The 17,767-nt window shown below is 43.8% G+C and overlaps 1 protein-coding gene across 3 annotated transcripts in view; it reads left to right on the top strand.

Moving 5' to 3' along the window:
• SMC1B (structural maintenance of chromosomes 1B) overlaps positions 1-17,767 on the top strand; it is a 72,423-nt gene that overhangs the window by 26,300 nt on the left and 28,356 nt on the right. For all 3 annotated transcript variants that reach the window (XM_084811294.1, XM_084811293.1, XM_084811295.1), the window contains 5 exons: positions 2,637-2,719; positions 6,648-6,855; positions 8,685-8,870; positions 9,473-9,652; positions 11,122-11,268. In XM_084811294.1, the coding sequence (XP_084667420.1) occupies positions 2,637-2,719; positions 6,648-6,855; positions 8,685-8,870; positions 9,473-9,652; positions 11,122-11,268 (804 nt within the window). The remainder of the gene's footprint in view (positions 1-2,636; positions 2,720-6,647; positions 6,856-8,684; positions 8,871-9,472; positions 9,653-11,121; positions 11,269-17,767) is intronic.

The raw sequence follows: 17,767 nt of genomic DNA, 5'->3' as shown, positions 1-17,767 counted from the left end.
TTCGGCCCCCCGAAATCGGTGGCGAAACAGTCTGCCCCCCCGCCCCCCCTGGGATGGGACTTACCTTGGGCGAATCCTCCTGACGGCGGTGGTGCGGCGGCGGCGGCAGCCGGTCTTCCGACCAGCTGCCACCGCCACCATTTCCAGTAAAAAAAACAACAACAAAACATGATAGGCTACGTAAAGATTTACGTAGCCTATCACGGCTAGATTTCTAAAAAATACCGTGATAGGCTACGTAAAAGTTTACATAGCCTATCACGGCTGAGTAAAAAAACCCCCGCACATATGCAAATGGCGGTGCCCATGGGCGCCGCCATTTGCGTTCCTTATTTTGGCACATCTAGTCTACGTAAACATTTACGTAGACTATGGCGAAAATAAGGGGAACGCAAATAGTGTAGACGCTACACTATTTGCGTTCCCCTTATTTTCACCATAGTCTACGTAAATGTTTACGTAGATTAGACGTGCCAAAATAAGGAACGCAAATGGTGGCGCCCATTTGCGTACATACATTTGCGTACATGTGGGGTTTTTTTTTTTACTCAGCCGTGATAGGCTACGTAAACATTTACGTAGCCTATCACGGCTGACTGCAGGGACGCAAACAGCGGTGGCTATGGCCGCCGCCATTTGCGCACCTGGCCGGCCAGGATTCGGGGGGGGGGAGGGACGGAGTGCCTCCCCCCCGGCCAGAATTTCGGGGGGGAGGGTCGGAGCGCCTCCCTCCCGGCCAGAATTTCGGGGGGAGGGACGGAGCGCCTCCCTCCCGGCCAGAATTTCGGGGGGAGGGACGGAGCGCCTCCCTCCCACCTTGAATCACATTTCGTCAAAAGGTGAGTGACTTTCGCACATCCCTAAATTGGGCTGCTGTAAGTCTCTCAGTGCCTGAACTTGTAGCCCCATCCTCTGCATGCTTGTTTAGAAACAAGTACTGCTTTTTTGTTCCCGGTGGGGCTTATCTTACAAGGCTAATGTTTGTGGCATTGCAGCTCCAAGCAGGACAAGAAGCTAAAATAAGATCTTTTTAATACCCAGATCACAACACCCTCTTTTACTTTGGAGGAAACACTGGGCGGTATCCAGTGTTCGTCCTACTTGGAACGGACCCATTGAGGTGAATGGGACGTAAGTTAGTCATGATTGGCTTGAGTCCCATTCAGTTCATTAGATGTGCTCCACGTGGGACTGGCATTAGATACAGCCAAGTATTCTAGGGTTGGTAGAGGTATGAAAAACCTCTACCAACCCATGGACTGTCTTGCTTTCTAAAGGCAGGGCTATTCATCAAGCAACCTGTATGATCTGCAGCCCAAGCAGAGAGTGGGTGCACCACCAACAAAAAAACCCTGCATGTAGAACATATAGCTTCAGGTGACTTGAGCAAGTAAGCCAAGCTACACAGTATAAGGAAATGAAAGAATAGGGAGTTATTGTCATTTCTGCCCTTTCAGTTCAGACCTAACAATTTCCTTGGAAGGAAGCCTTAAATAAGTACGTTTAGGCCATTAGCTTTGGTTTTAATGCTTGGCGACCACAAATATGGAGTTGAATTCCTATGTTATCTTTGACCACCCTAAGAAATATGATAGAGTAATGTTAAAACGTTAAGTACTCTTGAATATATGTATCAGGAGTTATTAGGTTTATCTGTCACACTTGAATTATTTGTTTGTTATTTCTTAAATTTATATTTCACCTTTTAGGTTAGGCTTAGATATAATGACTGACCAAAGTTCACCAAAGAGAGTTTTGTTGGTTAGTTAGTTAATTTCAGTTCTATACTACGCATTAGCCAAAGTTGTCTGGCGGTTTACAAGATCAAATGTAAAACCATAAAATAGAATAACATAGTAAAACATAATATATTGATCACATCAGATAATACAGAAAACAATACAAAGCATTCAGGTTCACATGGCGAGTGGATATAGGAGGCTGTCCTCTTCAGACAGTCGCTGTCCATGAGTTGAAGGCAACAAATGCCACAAAGGAGAGGGGTGGAGCTCGAGCACTCCTCTCTTCATGCACGTTGAATATAACCAGGAACAGAAGCCCTTAATAGGGCTCTGAATATCCTGCCATTACCAGGAAGAGTTAAGAAATTTCACCTAGGTGGGAAAGTTTATTTCCCAGAAAGTGAGGCAATTCAAATCATTCAGGAAGATTATTGTCTAGAATTCCTTTGTATTCCTCACGATATATCTGTTCTTCCCCAAAAGTGCAGTTCTGAGGGAAAACTTTCATTCATTCATTCATTCATTCATTCATTGTTTTAGGGATTTATGCCCCATCCTTCAATGACCTCCCAAGGCAGCTTTCAAAGAATCCAAATTAAAATAAAAGCAATTGAAAACTAAATTAAAACCAATGCAATTTTAAAATTGTACCATAAAAACAGTCAGTGCCTCCACTGGAAGGAAGACCAAATTTGGAGTATTTTGCATAATCCTGACTGAAAGCAGGTCAGTAGAGTAACCACACCTAGGGTAACCTCTATCCACTTGAGACAATGAACATTTATTTAGTGAGTAAGTGAGTGATATTTATATACCACTAAATCTAATAAAATCCCTAAGCGGTTAAGGTAAGTCTAAAGTTCTTTTTTAATAAAGTATCTTATGTTTTTTAAGGGAAGTATAAAACAAGTTATGGAACAGACAGAAGATAATGAAAAACGGGTAGAGAAGCTGACTGAATTCAGCAGGACATGCTCGTATGTATTTATAAAATCTGATTAAATTGGAATTCATCACTTTTGGCACCAAAGGAAGCTTTTCGATTAACATCTCTTGCTAGAGTTTTGTTTGGTTTTTCCCATTTAGGGCTTTGGCTAGCAAAACTGATTATTAAAGGAGAGCCTTACATACCCTAAGATCTGCAAGTGTACTCCACATGTTTTTGAGATACAAATTGGAGTGGACTGGATTTCGTAAGAGTTGACTTATGGAGGTATTCTCCATATTGGACCACTGTTGAAAACAGTAAGGATGCAATCCTATGCATGTTTAGCCAGAAAAAGGCCTATATTTCCCAGCATGTCCCAGACTGCCATGCTGGCTGGGGCATGCTGGGAGTTGTAGGACTTTTTTTTCTGTCTAAACATGCATAGGATTGCGCCCTAAAGCTTGTTTAAGGTAATTGATTTTCGTGGTCTTAAGTGTGTTGTTTTCTGTGTTGGCTGAAGTTCATTGATCTCTACGTGACATTTCATCTCAAGTTTTCTCTGTGCTCAAGAAGAATTGGGACTGGAGGACCATTCTGGGCCTGAGCAAGTTTCTAAAAAGTACATTCCATGCATAATTCCGCATGGAAATTCTCTTCCATACTGCAGGAGCTGGAGATGTAAAATCTTCTTAATGATAGATCTTGGGAGGCCATCTCTATCTCCCCATTCTTACTGTTCACTGAAGGGTTTTCTGCTTCACGTACCAATAGGCTTTATCAGTACGCGACGCTAACGGGAAAAGGAGTCCAAGATGGGTGGGAGCTTTTAAAAAAGGAAATTCTCAAGGCACAATCACAAACAATTCCAACAAGAAGAAAAGGTGGAAGACAACAGAAGAAGCCAATGTGGCTTCACAAAAAGCTTAGGGATGTCCTGAAAACAAAAAAGGACACATATAGGAAGTGGAAAGAAGGCCAAGTAACAAAGGAAGAGTACAGGCAGGTGGCACAGAATTGCAGGGATGGCGTCAGGAAGGCTAAAGCTGAGAATGAGCTGAGGTTAGCTAGGGATGCTAAAAACAACAAAAAGGCTTTCTTCAGCTACGTGCATAGTAAAAGGCAGAGGAAAGAAATGGTGGTTCAGCTATTAAATAAGGATGGCAAAATGGTAACAGATGACAAAGAAAAGGCAGAGGTGCTCAATTCCTACTTTGCCTCAGTCTTCTCCCAAAAGAGGGTCTATGATCCCCCTGGCAAAGGTGAAGTACAGGCTGAAGGGGCAGGATTGCAGCTTGAGATGGATAGGCATATGGTCAAGGAACACCTAATTACTTTGAATGAGTTCAAATCTCCAGGGCCAGATGAACTGCATCCTAGAGTAATAAAGGAACTGGCAGAAGAACTCTCAGAACCACTGTCTATTCTCTTTGAGAAATCATGGAGGACGGGGGAAGTGCCAGATGACTGGAGGAGGGCTAACGTTGTCCCTATCTTCAAAAAGGGTAAAAAGGAGGAACCTGGGAAGTACAGACCACTCAGTCTGACATCAATCCCTGGGAAAATTCTGGAGCAGATGATAAAGCAATCCATCTGGAAGCACCTTAACAACAATGCCGTGATTACTCGAAGCCAACATGGATTTGTCAAAAACAAGTCCTGCCAGACAAATCTGATCTCATTTTTTGATCAAGTCACCTCCCTTGTAGACCGTGGGAATGCTGTGGACATCATATACCTCGACTTCAGCAAAGCTTTCGACAAAGTGCCCCATGATATCCTGATGAGCAAACTAGCTCAAAGTGGGCTAGATGAAACAACGATCCGATGGATCCACAGTTGGCTACAGAATCGGACTCAAAGAGTGCTTATGAATGGGACCTTCTCAAACTGGGGAGAGGTAACGAGTGGGGTACCACAGGGCTCAGTCCTGGGCCCCAGTGCTCTTCAACATTTTTATTAATGACTTGGAGGAGGAGGTGCAGGGAATGCTGATCAAATTTGCAGATGACACAAAATTGGGCGGGATAGCTCATACTTTGGAAGACAGAAACAAAATTCAAAGTGATCTGGATAGACTGGAGCGCTGGGCAGAAAACAACAGAATGACATTTAATAGGGATAAATGCCAAGTTCTGCACCTAGGAAAAAGAAACCAAAGGCACAGTTACAAGATGGGGGATACGTGGCTCAACCACACTACAAGCGAGAAGGATCTTGGAATTGTTGTCGATCACAAGCTGAAGATGAGCCAACAATGTGATGTGGCTGCAAAAAAGGCAAATGCTCTTTTGGGCTGCATTAATAGAAGCATAGCTTCCAAATCCCGGGAAGTACTAGTTCCCCTCTACTCAGCACTGGTTAGGCCTCATCTGGAGTACTGTGTCCAGTTCTGGGCACCACACTTGAAGAAGGATGCAGACAAACTGGAGAGGGTTCAGAGGAGGGCAACAAAGATGATCAGGGGACTGGAAACAAAGCCCTATGAGGAGAGACTGAAAGAACTGGGCATATTTAGCCTTGAGAAGAGAAGACTGAGGGGAGATATGATGGCACTCTTCAAGTATTTGAAAGGTTGTCACAGAGAAGAAGGCCAGGATCTCTTCTTGATCATCCCAGAGTGCAGGACATGGAATAATGGGCTCAAGTTACAGGAAGCCAGATTCCGGCTGAACATCCATAAAAACGTCCTGACTGTAAGAGCAATACGACAATGGAACCAATGACCTGGGGAGGTGGTGGGCTCTCCCATACTGGAGGCCTTCAAGACGAGGCTGGACAGCCATTTGTCAGGGATGCTCTGACTTGGATTCTTGCATTGAGCAGGGGGTTGGACTCGATGGCCTTGTAGGCCCCTTCCAACCCTACTATTCTATGATTCTATGAAGGCCCTTTAGCTTCATATTTACTCTGAGGATGTTCACCAGCTTCATTTTGGCAGTTGTGAGGTTCCTACCTCAGGCTACGGCTGATCCATGTCTATCCTTACGTGGATGATCTTATTAGATCATTCTCCCAGCTTCTGCCTCTATGAGCTGTTCAGTCAGCTCTTCAACATTTAAAGCTCCGCAGATTCCACAATGAAGCAGAGAGTTCACTTCAATTGCAATGTCTCTGTCACCTGGTGCTCCAAGTGCAGAAGGGGTCCAAGAGGGTCACATCCCATTGGTCCTGCTTGCCTGTTTCCTACTGTAGGTTGAGGTTCCCCAGATGGACAAGGGCTTCCCTACCAGTGCATCAGGCATCCCCAGAATCCTGTTCATCCCACGACTCAGACTGTACTTGGGTAGACATTGTTGGGGCTTTTCATGGAGAAAGCCAGTTCAACACTGCTGTTTTGGGTCACCATCCTGAGCCTGGGACCACCCGCTAGCCCACCACTGGATCTGTGACTTCTCCCATTTCTGTACCAGATATCAACTGAATGAAGGCTAGCAGAGATGCATTTGTGGTGGTTACTAATCACTTATAAAAAGGGTGCAATCCTGTGCATGTTTAGATAGCAAAGTGTCCTATAACTCCCAGCCTACCTGGCTGGGCAATGCTAGAAATGGTTCTTTATTTTATTTTATTTTATTTATTTATTGCATTTCTATACTGCCCCATAGCCGAAGCTCTCTGGGCAGTTCACAAAAGACTTCTGTTGGACCTTTTCTGTCTAAACAAGTATAGGATTGCGCCCTAAATCAGGCAAATAAAGATACAGTTCATCGAAATACTACCATAATCTGGAATTTTGGCTTAGGTTCTGTAATTTAGTTATAATTCTCTATTCGGTGTCTTTGAAGATGCAAAAATTATATTCCAATTATAACAAACATGACAGTAATGTATTTTAGTCTTGTGCAAAATATTGTGCTGGCACCACAGATATGTATCAGACCTATAGGTTGTGACTCGCAGGATCTATGGCAGTATTGCTTAGTTGGGATTAAACTAATTGGCCTACTGCTTTTTTTCCATTTTGCTTTGGCTTGAAGTGCATCTTTAGCGGAGAAAAAACAAGAAGCAGCAGCGCTGACAAATGAACTTGAAAGTTCAAAGATACGAATCGCTGAAGTAAACGAAGAGCTGAATAAAATTGTTAGCGACTTGCACAATGCTAAAATTGATGTCTATGAAGGGAAGCGCCAGCAGAAGAGAGCTGAAAACCTGGCCAGCCTCAAAAGACTATATCCCGATTATGTGGTAACTAGATAATACTCAATAGACAGTATTTTCACTTGAGAAAAGGCAATTCCTGTATCATGCTATCTACTTGGATAACTGTAACACTGAAAAGTGTTCCAGATGACATGTATTCTGGGGATAAGTGCAAATGAGAAGCCTTTTTTTGTTAATAGTATTTCTCTGGGTAGGATAGGGCAGCAGCACTATAAGGTTATTCCATTTCAAACCATCAAATAAGGGTTGCATCATAGTCATGGATTTGTTTTTCATTTTGCCGTGTTATTATAAATATTGAAATGCATCTACAGCCAAAAACTTTAGAAGTTCCTATCGCTGGGGTCAGGGCTATGCTCTTCCAAAAATTTGTTTTAAAATCTGTTTACCCTTAGAGCCTGTAGTCCTTTTTTAGAATGAGACGTACTGTCAGTAAGGGCTCATTTTGAAGCTCAGAGACTTTCTTTCAAGACCGGAGACAGCCGTGTGCCAAAATTCGCAGAGATACAGCAGTTAATTGATGGTCAAACACTTAGGAACATTTGGCATTTTCTTTAAAATTTGACCATCCATTAACTATTTCTGCTAAGTTTGGGTACATATCTGTCTACATTCTTGAAAGAGATCCTGAACATCAGAATACCCTGAGCCCTTAATTGCTACTGTAGGTGTAATGGCTGTATAGCTTTTTGTCTGTAAGAGCAATAGACTAGCAGCTGCCAAAGCAATCTGTTTCTCCGACACTGGCAGCAGGAGCAAAAGGAACAGGGAGTAGGAAACCACCTGCTGAATATTTTATGTGCAAGACCATCCTAATTATCTGAATATTTTGCTGTATAATATACATTTGGGATTGCCTTAACTCAGAATATTTGTACAGCACATCTGCTTCATCAAGTGTTCCAGTGTTAAAAGCAAATGGTGACCTGATTCACATGTCATGACCAGCCGTGGGTTAAACAACCTATGGTTAGCTGGGGCCACGCAGGAGTGAGCAAACACCCACTCGCTGCTTCCGCTTCGTTTCTGCTTATGTAAGCGACCCAGGAATGCCCTGTTTCCGGGTTGTTCATTGTGATGTGTGAACCCAGAACTCTGGATTGTTTACAGGGAAACAACCCAGAGTTTTAACTCAAGGTTTGTTGTTGGGTTAAAACTCTGGGCTGATTTCCCAGCAACAACCCAGAGTTCTGGGTTCACACATCACAATGAACAACCCAGTTCCTGGGTTGTTTACAAAAGCAGAATGAAGTGGCAAGTGGGTGGGCAGGAGGCAGCTCACTCCTGACAACCCCATGGGCTGTGGTTACATCTGAACTGGGTCAGTGGGTCCTACAATCTCAGGTCAAGTCTGGCTTCCTACGGTTTCACTACAGAAATGACAGGTGTACAAATACCAATGAATCCAATGTAGGCTTAGTTGTCTGTCATGCCCCTTCCTGTACACTGTGGGTAGGCTGCATGTCTTGGACTGTGCCAAGGACTGTTGGGTGACGGTTTCTTGGATTACATCACTAGCTCCAAGTCAATCAGCATTGAGCACAGCCAGCTTCTGCTGAAAACACGCTCAACTGTTTTGTCAGAGCTTGATGCTGGAGAAGAAAGGTCCATTCAGGTTGAATGCAGGTGAGTGTACTTCTAAATTGGACCCACTGCTCCAAAAATGTTGTGTCTGTCTTTGCCCTTGGAATAAGGATTGTAGACGTAAGGTTTTATGAAACCTTTTGACGACTGATGCTTCTGTCAAGAGAAAAATATAATTGGTTTTATGAGGATGTATGAAAAATGAACTAACATGAAATGTAGTGTGTTGCACAAATTCAACTTTTAATTTACATATCCTTGTTTTTTAGTTTGGAAGACTGGTTGACTTGTGTCATCCTATCCATAAAAAGTATCAGCTTGCTGTTACCAAAGTTTTTGGCAAGTATATGACTGCGATTGTTGTGGCTTCAGAAAAAGCAGCTAGAGATTGTATTCGTTTCCTCAAGGAAGAAAGAGCTGAGCCTGAAACATTTCTTCCTTTGGATTACCTCGAGGTAGACTTTTCTTAAAATCTAGCTGAGAACATAAGTTACGAGGAGGCAGATTTCAGTTGAACACCAGGAAAAACTTCTTGATGTTCAGAGCAGTCACACAGCGGAACCAACTGCCGTGGGAGGTGGTGAGCTCTCAGTTGCTGGAGATATTCAAGCAGAGACTGGACAAGCATGTATCGGGGATTCTGTAAACTGGATTCCTGCACTGAGCGGGGGTTGGACTCGATAGCCTAAATGGCCCTTTCCAACTTTATGGTTCTCTGATACTTTCACTTGAAAGCAGCTTTCCAGGAAAGCCCTAGTAGTTTATATTTCCTTCAGTAATATTGTTAATGTGTATTGTGAATCAAGTCCTAGAAGGTTCTGTACTTCTATAGCAATTAAAGTCTCCAGTTTTGTATATGTTGTGTGTTGTAATTCCATCTCTGCAGCCCCCTTTTTTGTCCATTGTATTTCTTTCTTCATTCTGTTGTGTCTGAAAGGAAATTTGGTATATTAGTAAGTATCTTTGCAGATTTTTCTCATATAGTTTCTTTGAGTGTATTATCAGACTCCTTGGTAATATCTAATTTACATTTTCTAAATGTTGTTTTAATATTTAGGTGGAACCTATCAATGAACAGTTAAGAGAGTTAAAAGGATCTAAAATGATGATTGATGTCATACAGACAGCCTTTCCTCCACTGAAGAAAGTAATTCAGTTCGTTTGTGGGAATGGTCTAGTCTGTGAAACAGTAAAAGAAGCAAAACAATTAGCATTTGATGGTCCACACCGACTGAAAGTAAGTGCTAAACAGCTGGGTCTTAAAATATGACTTTTGGCTGGTCTTTAAAGGCATATTCGGACGAATCATGCTGCGGACCTCCTGGAACTATGCCACATCAAAATGCAATGGAACATTGTGTGGTTGAATGCTAGCCAGTGCCAGAAACCTCTTGCACAGCTATTATAGAAGGCTACACTGGAATGCTTTTCCCAGCTTACCTCAAGCAGGGTATTTTTGATTGGGGGCAACGTTCAACCATGTAATCCCCCACCAGCATTCTGAAGTACTACACTCCGGGAAGGGCTTTAGACTCTGGAGATATAGATAAACACTTAGAATCATAGAATAGTAGGGTTGGAAGGGGCTACAAGACCATCAAGTCCAACCCCCTGCTCAATGCAGGAATCTAAGTCAAAGCATTCCTGATAGATGGCTGTCCAGCTTCATCTTGAATGCCTCCAGTGTGGGAGAGCCCACCAGCACCCTAGGTAATGGGTTCCATTGTCGTATTGCTCTAACAGTCAGGAAGTTGTTCTTGTTCAGCCGGAATCTGGCTTCCTGTAACTTGAGCCCATTATTCCGTGTCCTGCATTCTGGGATGATCTAGAAGAGATCCTGGCCTTCCTCTCTGTGACCACCTGTGACAACTTAAGTTGTTTCTTTTTAGCGATCATCATTTTTCATAGCAAATGGATTTGGTTGAATTGCTGAGTTTTATGAACCTAACACTAGCAGTCCTCTAAATTTATTTATCTAGTATATTGGGGTGCCCAACAGCTTTGGCTCCGAGGGCTGCATCTGCGGAACACTCGGGGCCAGGGGCCACGTGTGCACACACATACATAAATATAGTTCTTACAGATTGGACATTTTCCCAGCAAGCCATAGCATAATTCTAGGCATGTCTAATCAGAAGTAAGCCCCAGTGCAACAGCTTTCAGGCATGAAAAGCACAGCTTAATTCTAAAATTTAAAGGATTAAATTGCTTTTTTTTCTCTGATCACTCATTAGAGGTAGGAATGGAGATTCTCAGCCTACTGCTGAAGGTCATTTAGTCTTTCTGAGGTCCTCCTTTCTGCAGTGTTTTCTTGCAGTCCAGCTGATTTGCTGAGCTATGGGGAAAAGTGGGAGGGGGTCACACAGCCAAGGGCCACATGCAGGCTGTGGCTTATGCACCCCGTAGTATACGATAACCTCTGATTCTATCATGCCTAGCTTAAACCTTTAAGCCAATTTGCAGGACATTGAAATGCCTCCTATAATATATAATTGTCCTGATTCTAAACTCTGGAACTGTTCGTAAGCTCTGGTTTCTGTGTCTCCCTGGAGGGTAAATTCAATAGAACATAGATATTTATTTGTGGGTAGGGAATTGTATTCACATTTGGCTGTCACCTCAGTCCAGGAAGTGTTGCTATGCTGCAATTATCCTTTAGTGATATTGATCTTTAAAAAACAAAATACAAATGTCTTTAATTTTCAGACAGTGGCTCTTGATGGAACTTTATTTTTGAAATCTGGAATAATTTCAGGAGGATCAAGTTATTTAAAAATGAAGGCTAGATACTGGGATGAAAAAGAGGTGAATGTACTTAAAGGACGGAGAGAAAAGCTGATGAATGAACTAAAGGTAAATTAAATTAAATGGAAATTATATGCCCTAATGTTATAATTACTGCGATACTTTAAAGAACAGTTCAGATTCTGATGAGTTTGTCAAAATTAATGTACTAATTTCACATCATTATTTAATGCACTTGTGAAGCACGTTGGGGCAAAAAATCCCAACTTCAAGTATAGCTTGATAGGATCTGAGCTAGCAGTGACCAACCAAGAAAGAGATCTGGTGGTTGTGGTGGTAAAACTCGATGAAAATGTCAACCCAGTGTGCGCCCACTGTAAAAAAAGGGGGGGCAGCTCCATGTTAGGCATACTTACGAAAGGAAATGAGAATAAAACTGTCAATATCATACCGCCTTTTTACAAATCTATGGTGTGACCACACTTAGAATGATGCATGTAGTTCTGGTCACTGCACCTAAAAAAAAAAATATTGTAGAGCTGGAAAAAGTGCAGAGGAGGGCAATTAAAATGATCAACTCCTCTATGAGGGAAGGTTACAATAGCTGGGATTGTTTAGCTTGGAAAAAAGGCTAGTAAGGGGAGACATGATAGAGTCGTAAAAAATTACGCATGGTGTGGAGAATGTGGATAGGGAGACATTTTTCTCCTTCTCTCATAATACTAGAACCTGGGGTCATCCCATGAAGCTGATTGGTGGGAGTTTCAGGACTGATAAAAGGAAGTTCTTCACACAGTGCATAGTTAAACTACAGAATTCGCTACCACAAGTCGTAGTAATGGCCACCAATTTGGATGGCTTTAAAAGGGGGCTGGACAAATTCATGGAAGAGAAGGCTATCAATAGCTACTAGTCCTGATGGCTATGTGCTGCCTCCAGTACCAGAGACAGTGAGCCTGTGTACATCAGTTGCAGGGGACATGGGTGGGAGGGTGTGTTGCACTCGTGTCCTGCTTGTAGTTTCCTGGTCAACAGCAGTTTGTGGGTCTCCCACAACAGCTGGTTGGCCACTGTGTGAACAGAATGCTGGTCTAGATCAACCCTTGGTCTGATCCAATATGGCACTTATGTTCTTATATTTAAGTCCAAAAGTAAAAGTTGTTAGAAGAACTGTGGGAGCACAGAGATCAGTACACTTTACATCAGGCAAGAGGGATATAGAACTGTTGCCTGTTATATTGAGAACTTGTGTAGCATATTGACTAACTAGACTGTTCAGCTGTCACCTCACAACCTGCTATTCTCTTTGCCCCCATCCACAGTGTGGGGATAACAGTACTTACCTGCCCTACAGGGGTGTTGTAAGGATTACAGCAAGTGAGGCATAGCCATTGAAAGTGTTTGTCTTCTGACATGCTCCTTGCACTTACCCATAAGGTAAAAGCATATGTGCCCCAGCCTCTCCACACTAGACTTTTTGCAAAGAAAGCACCACTTCTAGATACTACTAGGCTAGTTCTAGGGTTTAGCCTTTGGTGCGACAATATCATTTGGGGAGTTGTGGATGGCAGAGGATGAGATGGCTAGATAGCATCACCGATGCAATGAATATGAACTTGAGCACGCTCCGGGAGAGAGCGCAGGACAGGAAGGCCTGGCGTGTTGTGGTCCATGGGGTCACGAAGAGTCGGACACAACTTAACGACTGAACAGCAGCAGCAAGTAATTCTAGATATTCTGATGACTTGCACAGCTCTAGAGGGTGCTTTTGCCCTCATGCCCTGCTTGTGGGTCTCCCATCAACAGCTGGTTGGCCACTGTGTGAGCAGAATGCTGGACTAGATGAACCCTTGGTCTGATCCAGCAGGGTTCTTCTGATCTTATGACTTGAAAGAGCTGGCTGTTGTCTGTGCAGAACTTGAGTAGAGTTAACTTTCCTCATGAGAAATAGTAAATGTATTTTATTTTGGGCTGGCTAGGATTAGAGAATGAAGAATCAAACTGTTCATGGATGCTTGGCTTAGAGACCAACTATATTTTGTGGTGATTTCTCTTTTCTTGAGACCTGGTTTCAGTAACTTCCATAGGCCAAATTTTGAAACTAAGTATAAAGGTTAAACTGCATTTAACAAGTGTTGTTGAATTTGTATCCAGCATCACAAGGCAGATGCTTACACCATAGCATCTGTTAAGAGTTGTATCCAGTAGGGGTAACTCTGCTGATGGAAGAAGTCAGCAGATCAAGGAGAGAGGTGACTTTTGACAATTCCCCCTCCCCTCTGTAGTCCCACCCCCGCCCTGCCCCAAATCTCTGCTGGGGCTGCAGGGTGAGGAAGAATGGCTGAAAATCACTTCTCCGTTCTGATTGTGGATGCCTTCGGACAGTGGAGTGACCACAACTGGATGTAACCCCAAGAGTCTGTACAATTCTTAGTTTGACAAGGGAATTTTTCAGGGGAGCATTCTAGCATGCCTGTGGTTGGAAAAGCAACTTTGAGGATATTTTGGAGAGGAAAAACGGCTGAAGGGAAAAGGGTTCCGATCCACCTCCCAGCTGTTTTGCTCTGCTCCTGACTGAAACGTCCCATAGCTTTCTCATTTTAAAAAAATTGCTGAAACGGTTACATTGCCATGTAATATCTATTTTGGTCCCATATCTGACCTTTTTAACTGGGTTTTTCAAGTTATGTCCTATAGTTCTTCTGAATTCTTTCACAATAAACTCTTACATTAAGGCGTAGTTGATTTGAGTCAATGAAGTTAGCAATGCATTAGGGCAGCAGTGGGGAACCTCTGGCCCACCAGGCCTCTCCCCATCCAGCCTGCTCTCCCATCATGGCTGTGCACCCTCACTGTCTCTTTCCCCCAGTAATCAGAGGGCGGGTTCACACAGTTATTTTCCAGGTTGGTATGAGGAAGGCATCCTGCAGTAGCTTATCTCCCCGTTATCGCCCAGGAAAGGCGGGGACCATGTGAATAAAACTTTTGAGCTTTCTATTGGTACCAGGCTCCCCCTTGCTTTTCGCCCAGGACAGAGCTAATTTCTTCTCCTCCTACTCAAGACCTCTCCTGTCTTCAAACTCTCTTTTAAATTTTCATCTTTCTTACCTCTTAAACCTTAATCTCCTCAGTAATTCCTTCCCCTTTAAAAAACCAAAAAACACCATTATTTCTGTTATTTCTCTGTCTTCATGGCCCCTCCAGCGAAAAAGGCTTCTAAAGCTTTAAAAAAGGTAAAAGGTAAAGGTGTCCCCAACCAGTCATGTCCGACTCTAGGGTGCGGTGCTCATCCCCGTTTCTAAGCCGAAGAGCCAGCGCTGTCCAAAGACGCTTCCGTGGTCATGTGGCCGGCATGACTGAACACCGAGGTGCACGGAACGCTGTTACCTTTCCTGCCGAAGCGGTACCTATTTATCTACTTGCAATTTCTTGCTTTCGAACTGCTAGGTTGGCAGGAGCTGGGACTGAAGACGGCAGCTCACTCCGTCATGTGGCACTCGGGTCTCGAACTGCTGACCTTCCAGTCTGCAGTTCAGCGTCTTAACCACTAAGCCACCGCGGCCCCTAAAAGGAAAGGTTCCTCCTGTGCAAGCACCAGGTCATTACTGACCCCTAGAGGGACGCCGCTTGCGCTAGCGTTTTTGTGGCAGACTGTAGCGGGGTGGTTTGCTATTGCCTTCCCCAGTTGTGACTACCTTTCCCCCCAGCAAGCTGGGTCCTCATTTTACCGACCTCGGAAGGATGGAAGGCTGAGTCAACCTGAGCCGGCTACCTGGGACCCAGCTTCCGCTGGGATCGAACTCAGGTCGTGGGGAGAACTTTGGTTGCTATACAGCCACCTACCACTCTGCACCACACGAGGCTTTAAGAAAGAACAAAACAATCACTCATCTCTGGATTGTTAGGAGACCACTGAAAGACAAAAACCCTAGCATCCTCCCCTCACAGCAGGAGAGCAGATTTCACTGACCAGGCTGGAGAGAAGGGGAAGCGAGATCACTGGCTTGCAGGCCTACACTGCTTGCTGAATCTTGCAAAGATCACAGGAGCATCGTTACAGCCAGGAAAGAAGCGGTTGGGGGTCAGGCCACCTGAGTCTTCGGACCACACCACCCTCTTCCAAGAAGATGTGGAGCTGGCCATCAGCCTGAACTTGGACTCCGAGGAGGAGGAATCAGCTCATCGACAACTAGACGCTGAAACAGCCAGGAGGGTGAGACTGAGGGTGCTTTCCCTTCCCCACTGGGAAGCTTCCCACCAAATCAAGCAGATGGCCATTTTGGGTAGCAGTTGCAATCCACACCCCCAAAATGAAACCTCACCTCCCCCCACCCATTCTACCTCCAGGTAAAGGAATAAGGAACACAACACCTCCATGATTACTGATGTTTCTCAACTAAATGACTCAGTTCTCTCCCAGCTCACAAAAGCTTTGCTGGATTATTTAACTGATCATCTCTTAGACAAACAAACTTTAAAAACAGGACTGGTGATAAAGTGTAACCACAACTCACACACCTCTGAGTCTTCTTCCTCCCCTCCTCCAAACACTAGAAATAGAAATAAAAAAGGATAAAACCAAAGATAAAGATCCACAGCCAAGTCAGTACAATGGCCAGTCATCATTCCTCTGCAGACTCAAGCGAAGATTCCCCAGACCCATGCTCCATAGCCATGGGCTGCAATACTAAAACATAAACTACTTTTACTGAGCATCACCCAGACAGTGATTAATCCATGCATTCCCATCAGGAACTTGATTCAGATGCGGGGTAGAGAGGGTTGAACATAAAATTGGTTGAGGAAAATTCATCTGATTCTTTAACAAAAATTATTTTTGCCTTTACTGTCAAAAGCAATTGCTTCCCTAGCCATTAACCCTGCAGAAACAGATAAAAAAAACATTACCCAGAGGAGTGGTGATGTTCCCTGAACTCAAGCCTGCGACCAGAGAAGTACTTTCTCCTAATACGTTCAAAAAGATAATAAAGGAAGAGTGGAAATCACCCCTTCAAGGTAAGAAGGGTGCTGATATTGCTCAAAAACTCTACAGACTTCCACACTACATTATGGAAGAACTTAAAACACCCCTGGTAGGTGCCCCAGTAGCAGCACTACTCTCAGGGGCAATAAGGCCCAAAGACGGGGGCACCTCCTCAAAGATCAGGGAGAGAGAAAGTCTGATGCTGTGTTAAAGAAAGCCTATGAAGCAGCACCATTGGACTAAGAGCTTCAGCCATCTGCTCCTATTTGCCAGGGATTCCATTCTAAACAAATTTATATCAGTAGATAAATCTTTGATACCAGTAATACACACATTTGCTCTGCATGTAAAAGCCTCCAGTTGCGAGATTCTTGCAGAAAAATTATTATGAAAAGCTTTCGAGACGATCTCCTGCGCTGCCACTCGATCTTGCAGCTCGTTAACTTTCGCCTCCATTTTTTGCCAAGAGTTGTTAATTAAATCCACAGCCCCTTGCAGGGTGGTGATGGAATTTTGGATTAAATCCAGCCTCAGCCTGTTCAGCAGATTGCAAAGACAAAGCTTTTATCAGAGCAAGTAACTCCTCTATATTTTCATTACTTCTCGAAGCCTTTGCCAGGGGAGGTGTGGAAGGGGTCGACGGCACTTGGTGTTGTCATCCTTCTTTTTAAACAAATCTTGTAGGTCCTCAAATATTGCTGGTATTCCTTAGTCCATAAACACTAAAAACTATACTGGGGCACGTCAGCCCTGTTTTACCTCCTAACTAGATAGGAGTTTTCAAAACAACTTTGAGCGGTGATTAATCTCTGGCAGACTTTCTTCATAGTCCAGCCTCTCTGCTGCGTTGCAAAAAAAGCTGTTTTTCCAAGGCTTCATCCAGAATGCTGCTCTTGCTTCTCCCTTTCATTCCAGGGGAAGATAAAAAGGTTTTTCAACCTTTTAAAAGCTGTTTGAGATAGCGTCCTGCAGGGACTCCACAGAACGCCACCAGGACAACATTGGCTCCGACTGGAAGTCCAAAACAGGGATTCCATTCTATGGGTAGAAGACATAATAACTAATAAAGAACTAAATCTAACTTCCTTATATAGGAGCCTAGTAAAGCTCACTTAAGGCCTTTGCCTTCTTAGCTGATGCTACACAAGACACCCTTCAATTTATTACCTGCTGTACGGCAGCTACTCCTGTAGCTTGGCATTTCATCTGGCTCAAGCATTGGAATGTAAATAATGCTTCCATAGCACATTTAGCTTCTGTCTCCTTCATGGGAGCACATCTGTTCAGAGAGAAAGCCTTAAAAGAAGTCCTTATAGAGACCACAGACAAAAAACAGGTCATGCCTTCTTCCTCCAAAAGAGAAGACAAATAACCCTTCACCAAAACTTACTCTTCCTTTCGCTCTTTCAGGAATACTAACCGATTGTCCTTTTGGTCCAAAAGCTACAGATTCCCAGAACCAGCCTGGTCCAGATCACGCTCCCAGCACAAGAACACCACCTGCTTCCAGGGTTCTTACCGAGATCTTGGTGTCCCCGGTAGCTCATCTTTGGCTGAAGTGCACATCTACCCATATCGGGACTACCTACCTCTCAGATCCCCCTCCAGTCACAAAGCATTGCA

The sequence above is a fragment of the Heloderma suspectum genome, chromosome 7, assembly GCF_057233095.1.
Source record: "Heloderma suspectum isolate Gila_16-S chromosome 7, 16-S_ref, whole genome shotgun sequence".
NCBI lineage: Eukaryota > Metazoa > Chordata > Lepidosauria > Squamata > Helodermatidae > Heloderma > Heloderma suspectum.
The sequence above is the reverse complement of the archived record's forward strand: the minus strand, read 5'-3'. Positions and strand labels throughout refer to the sequence as shown.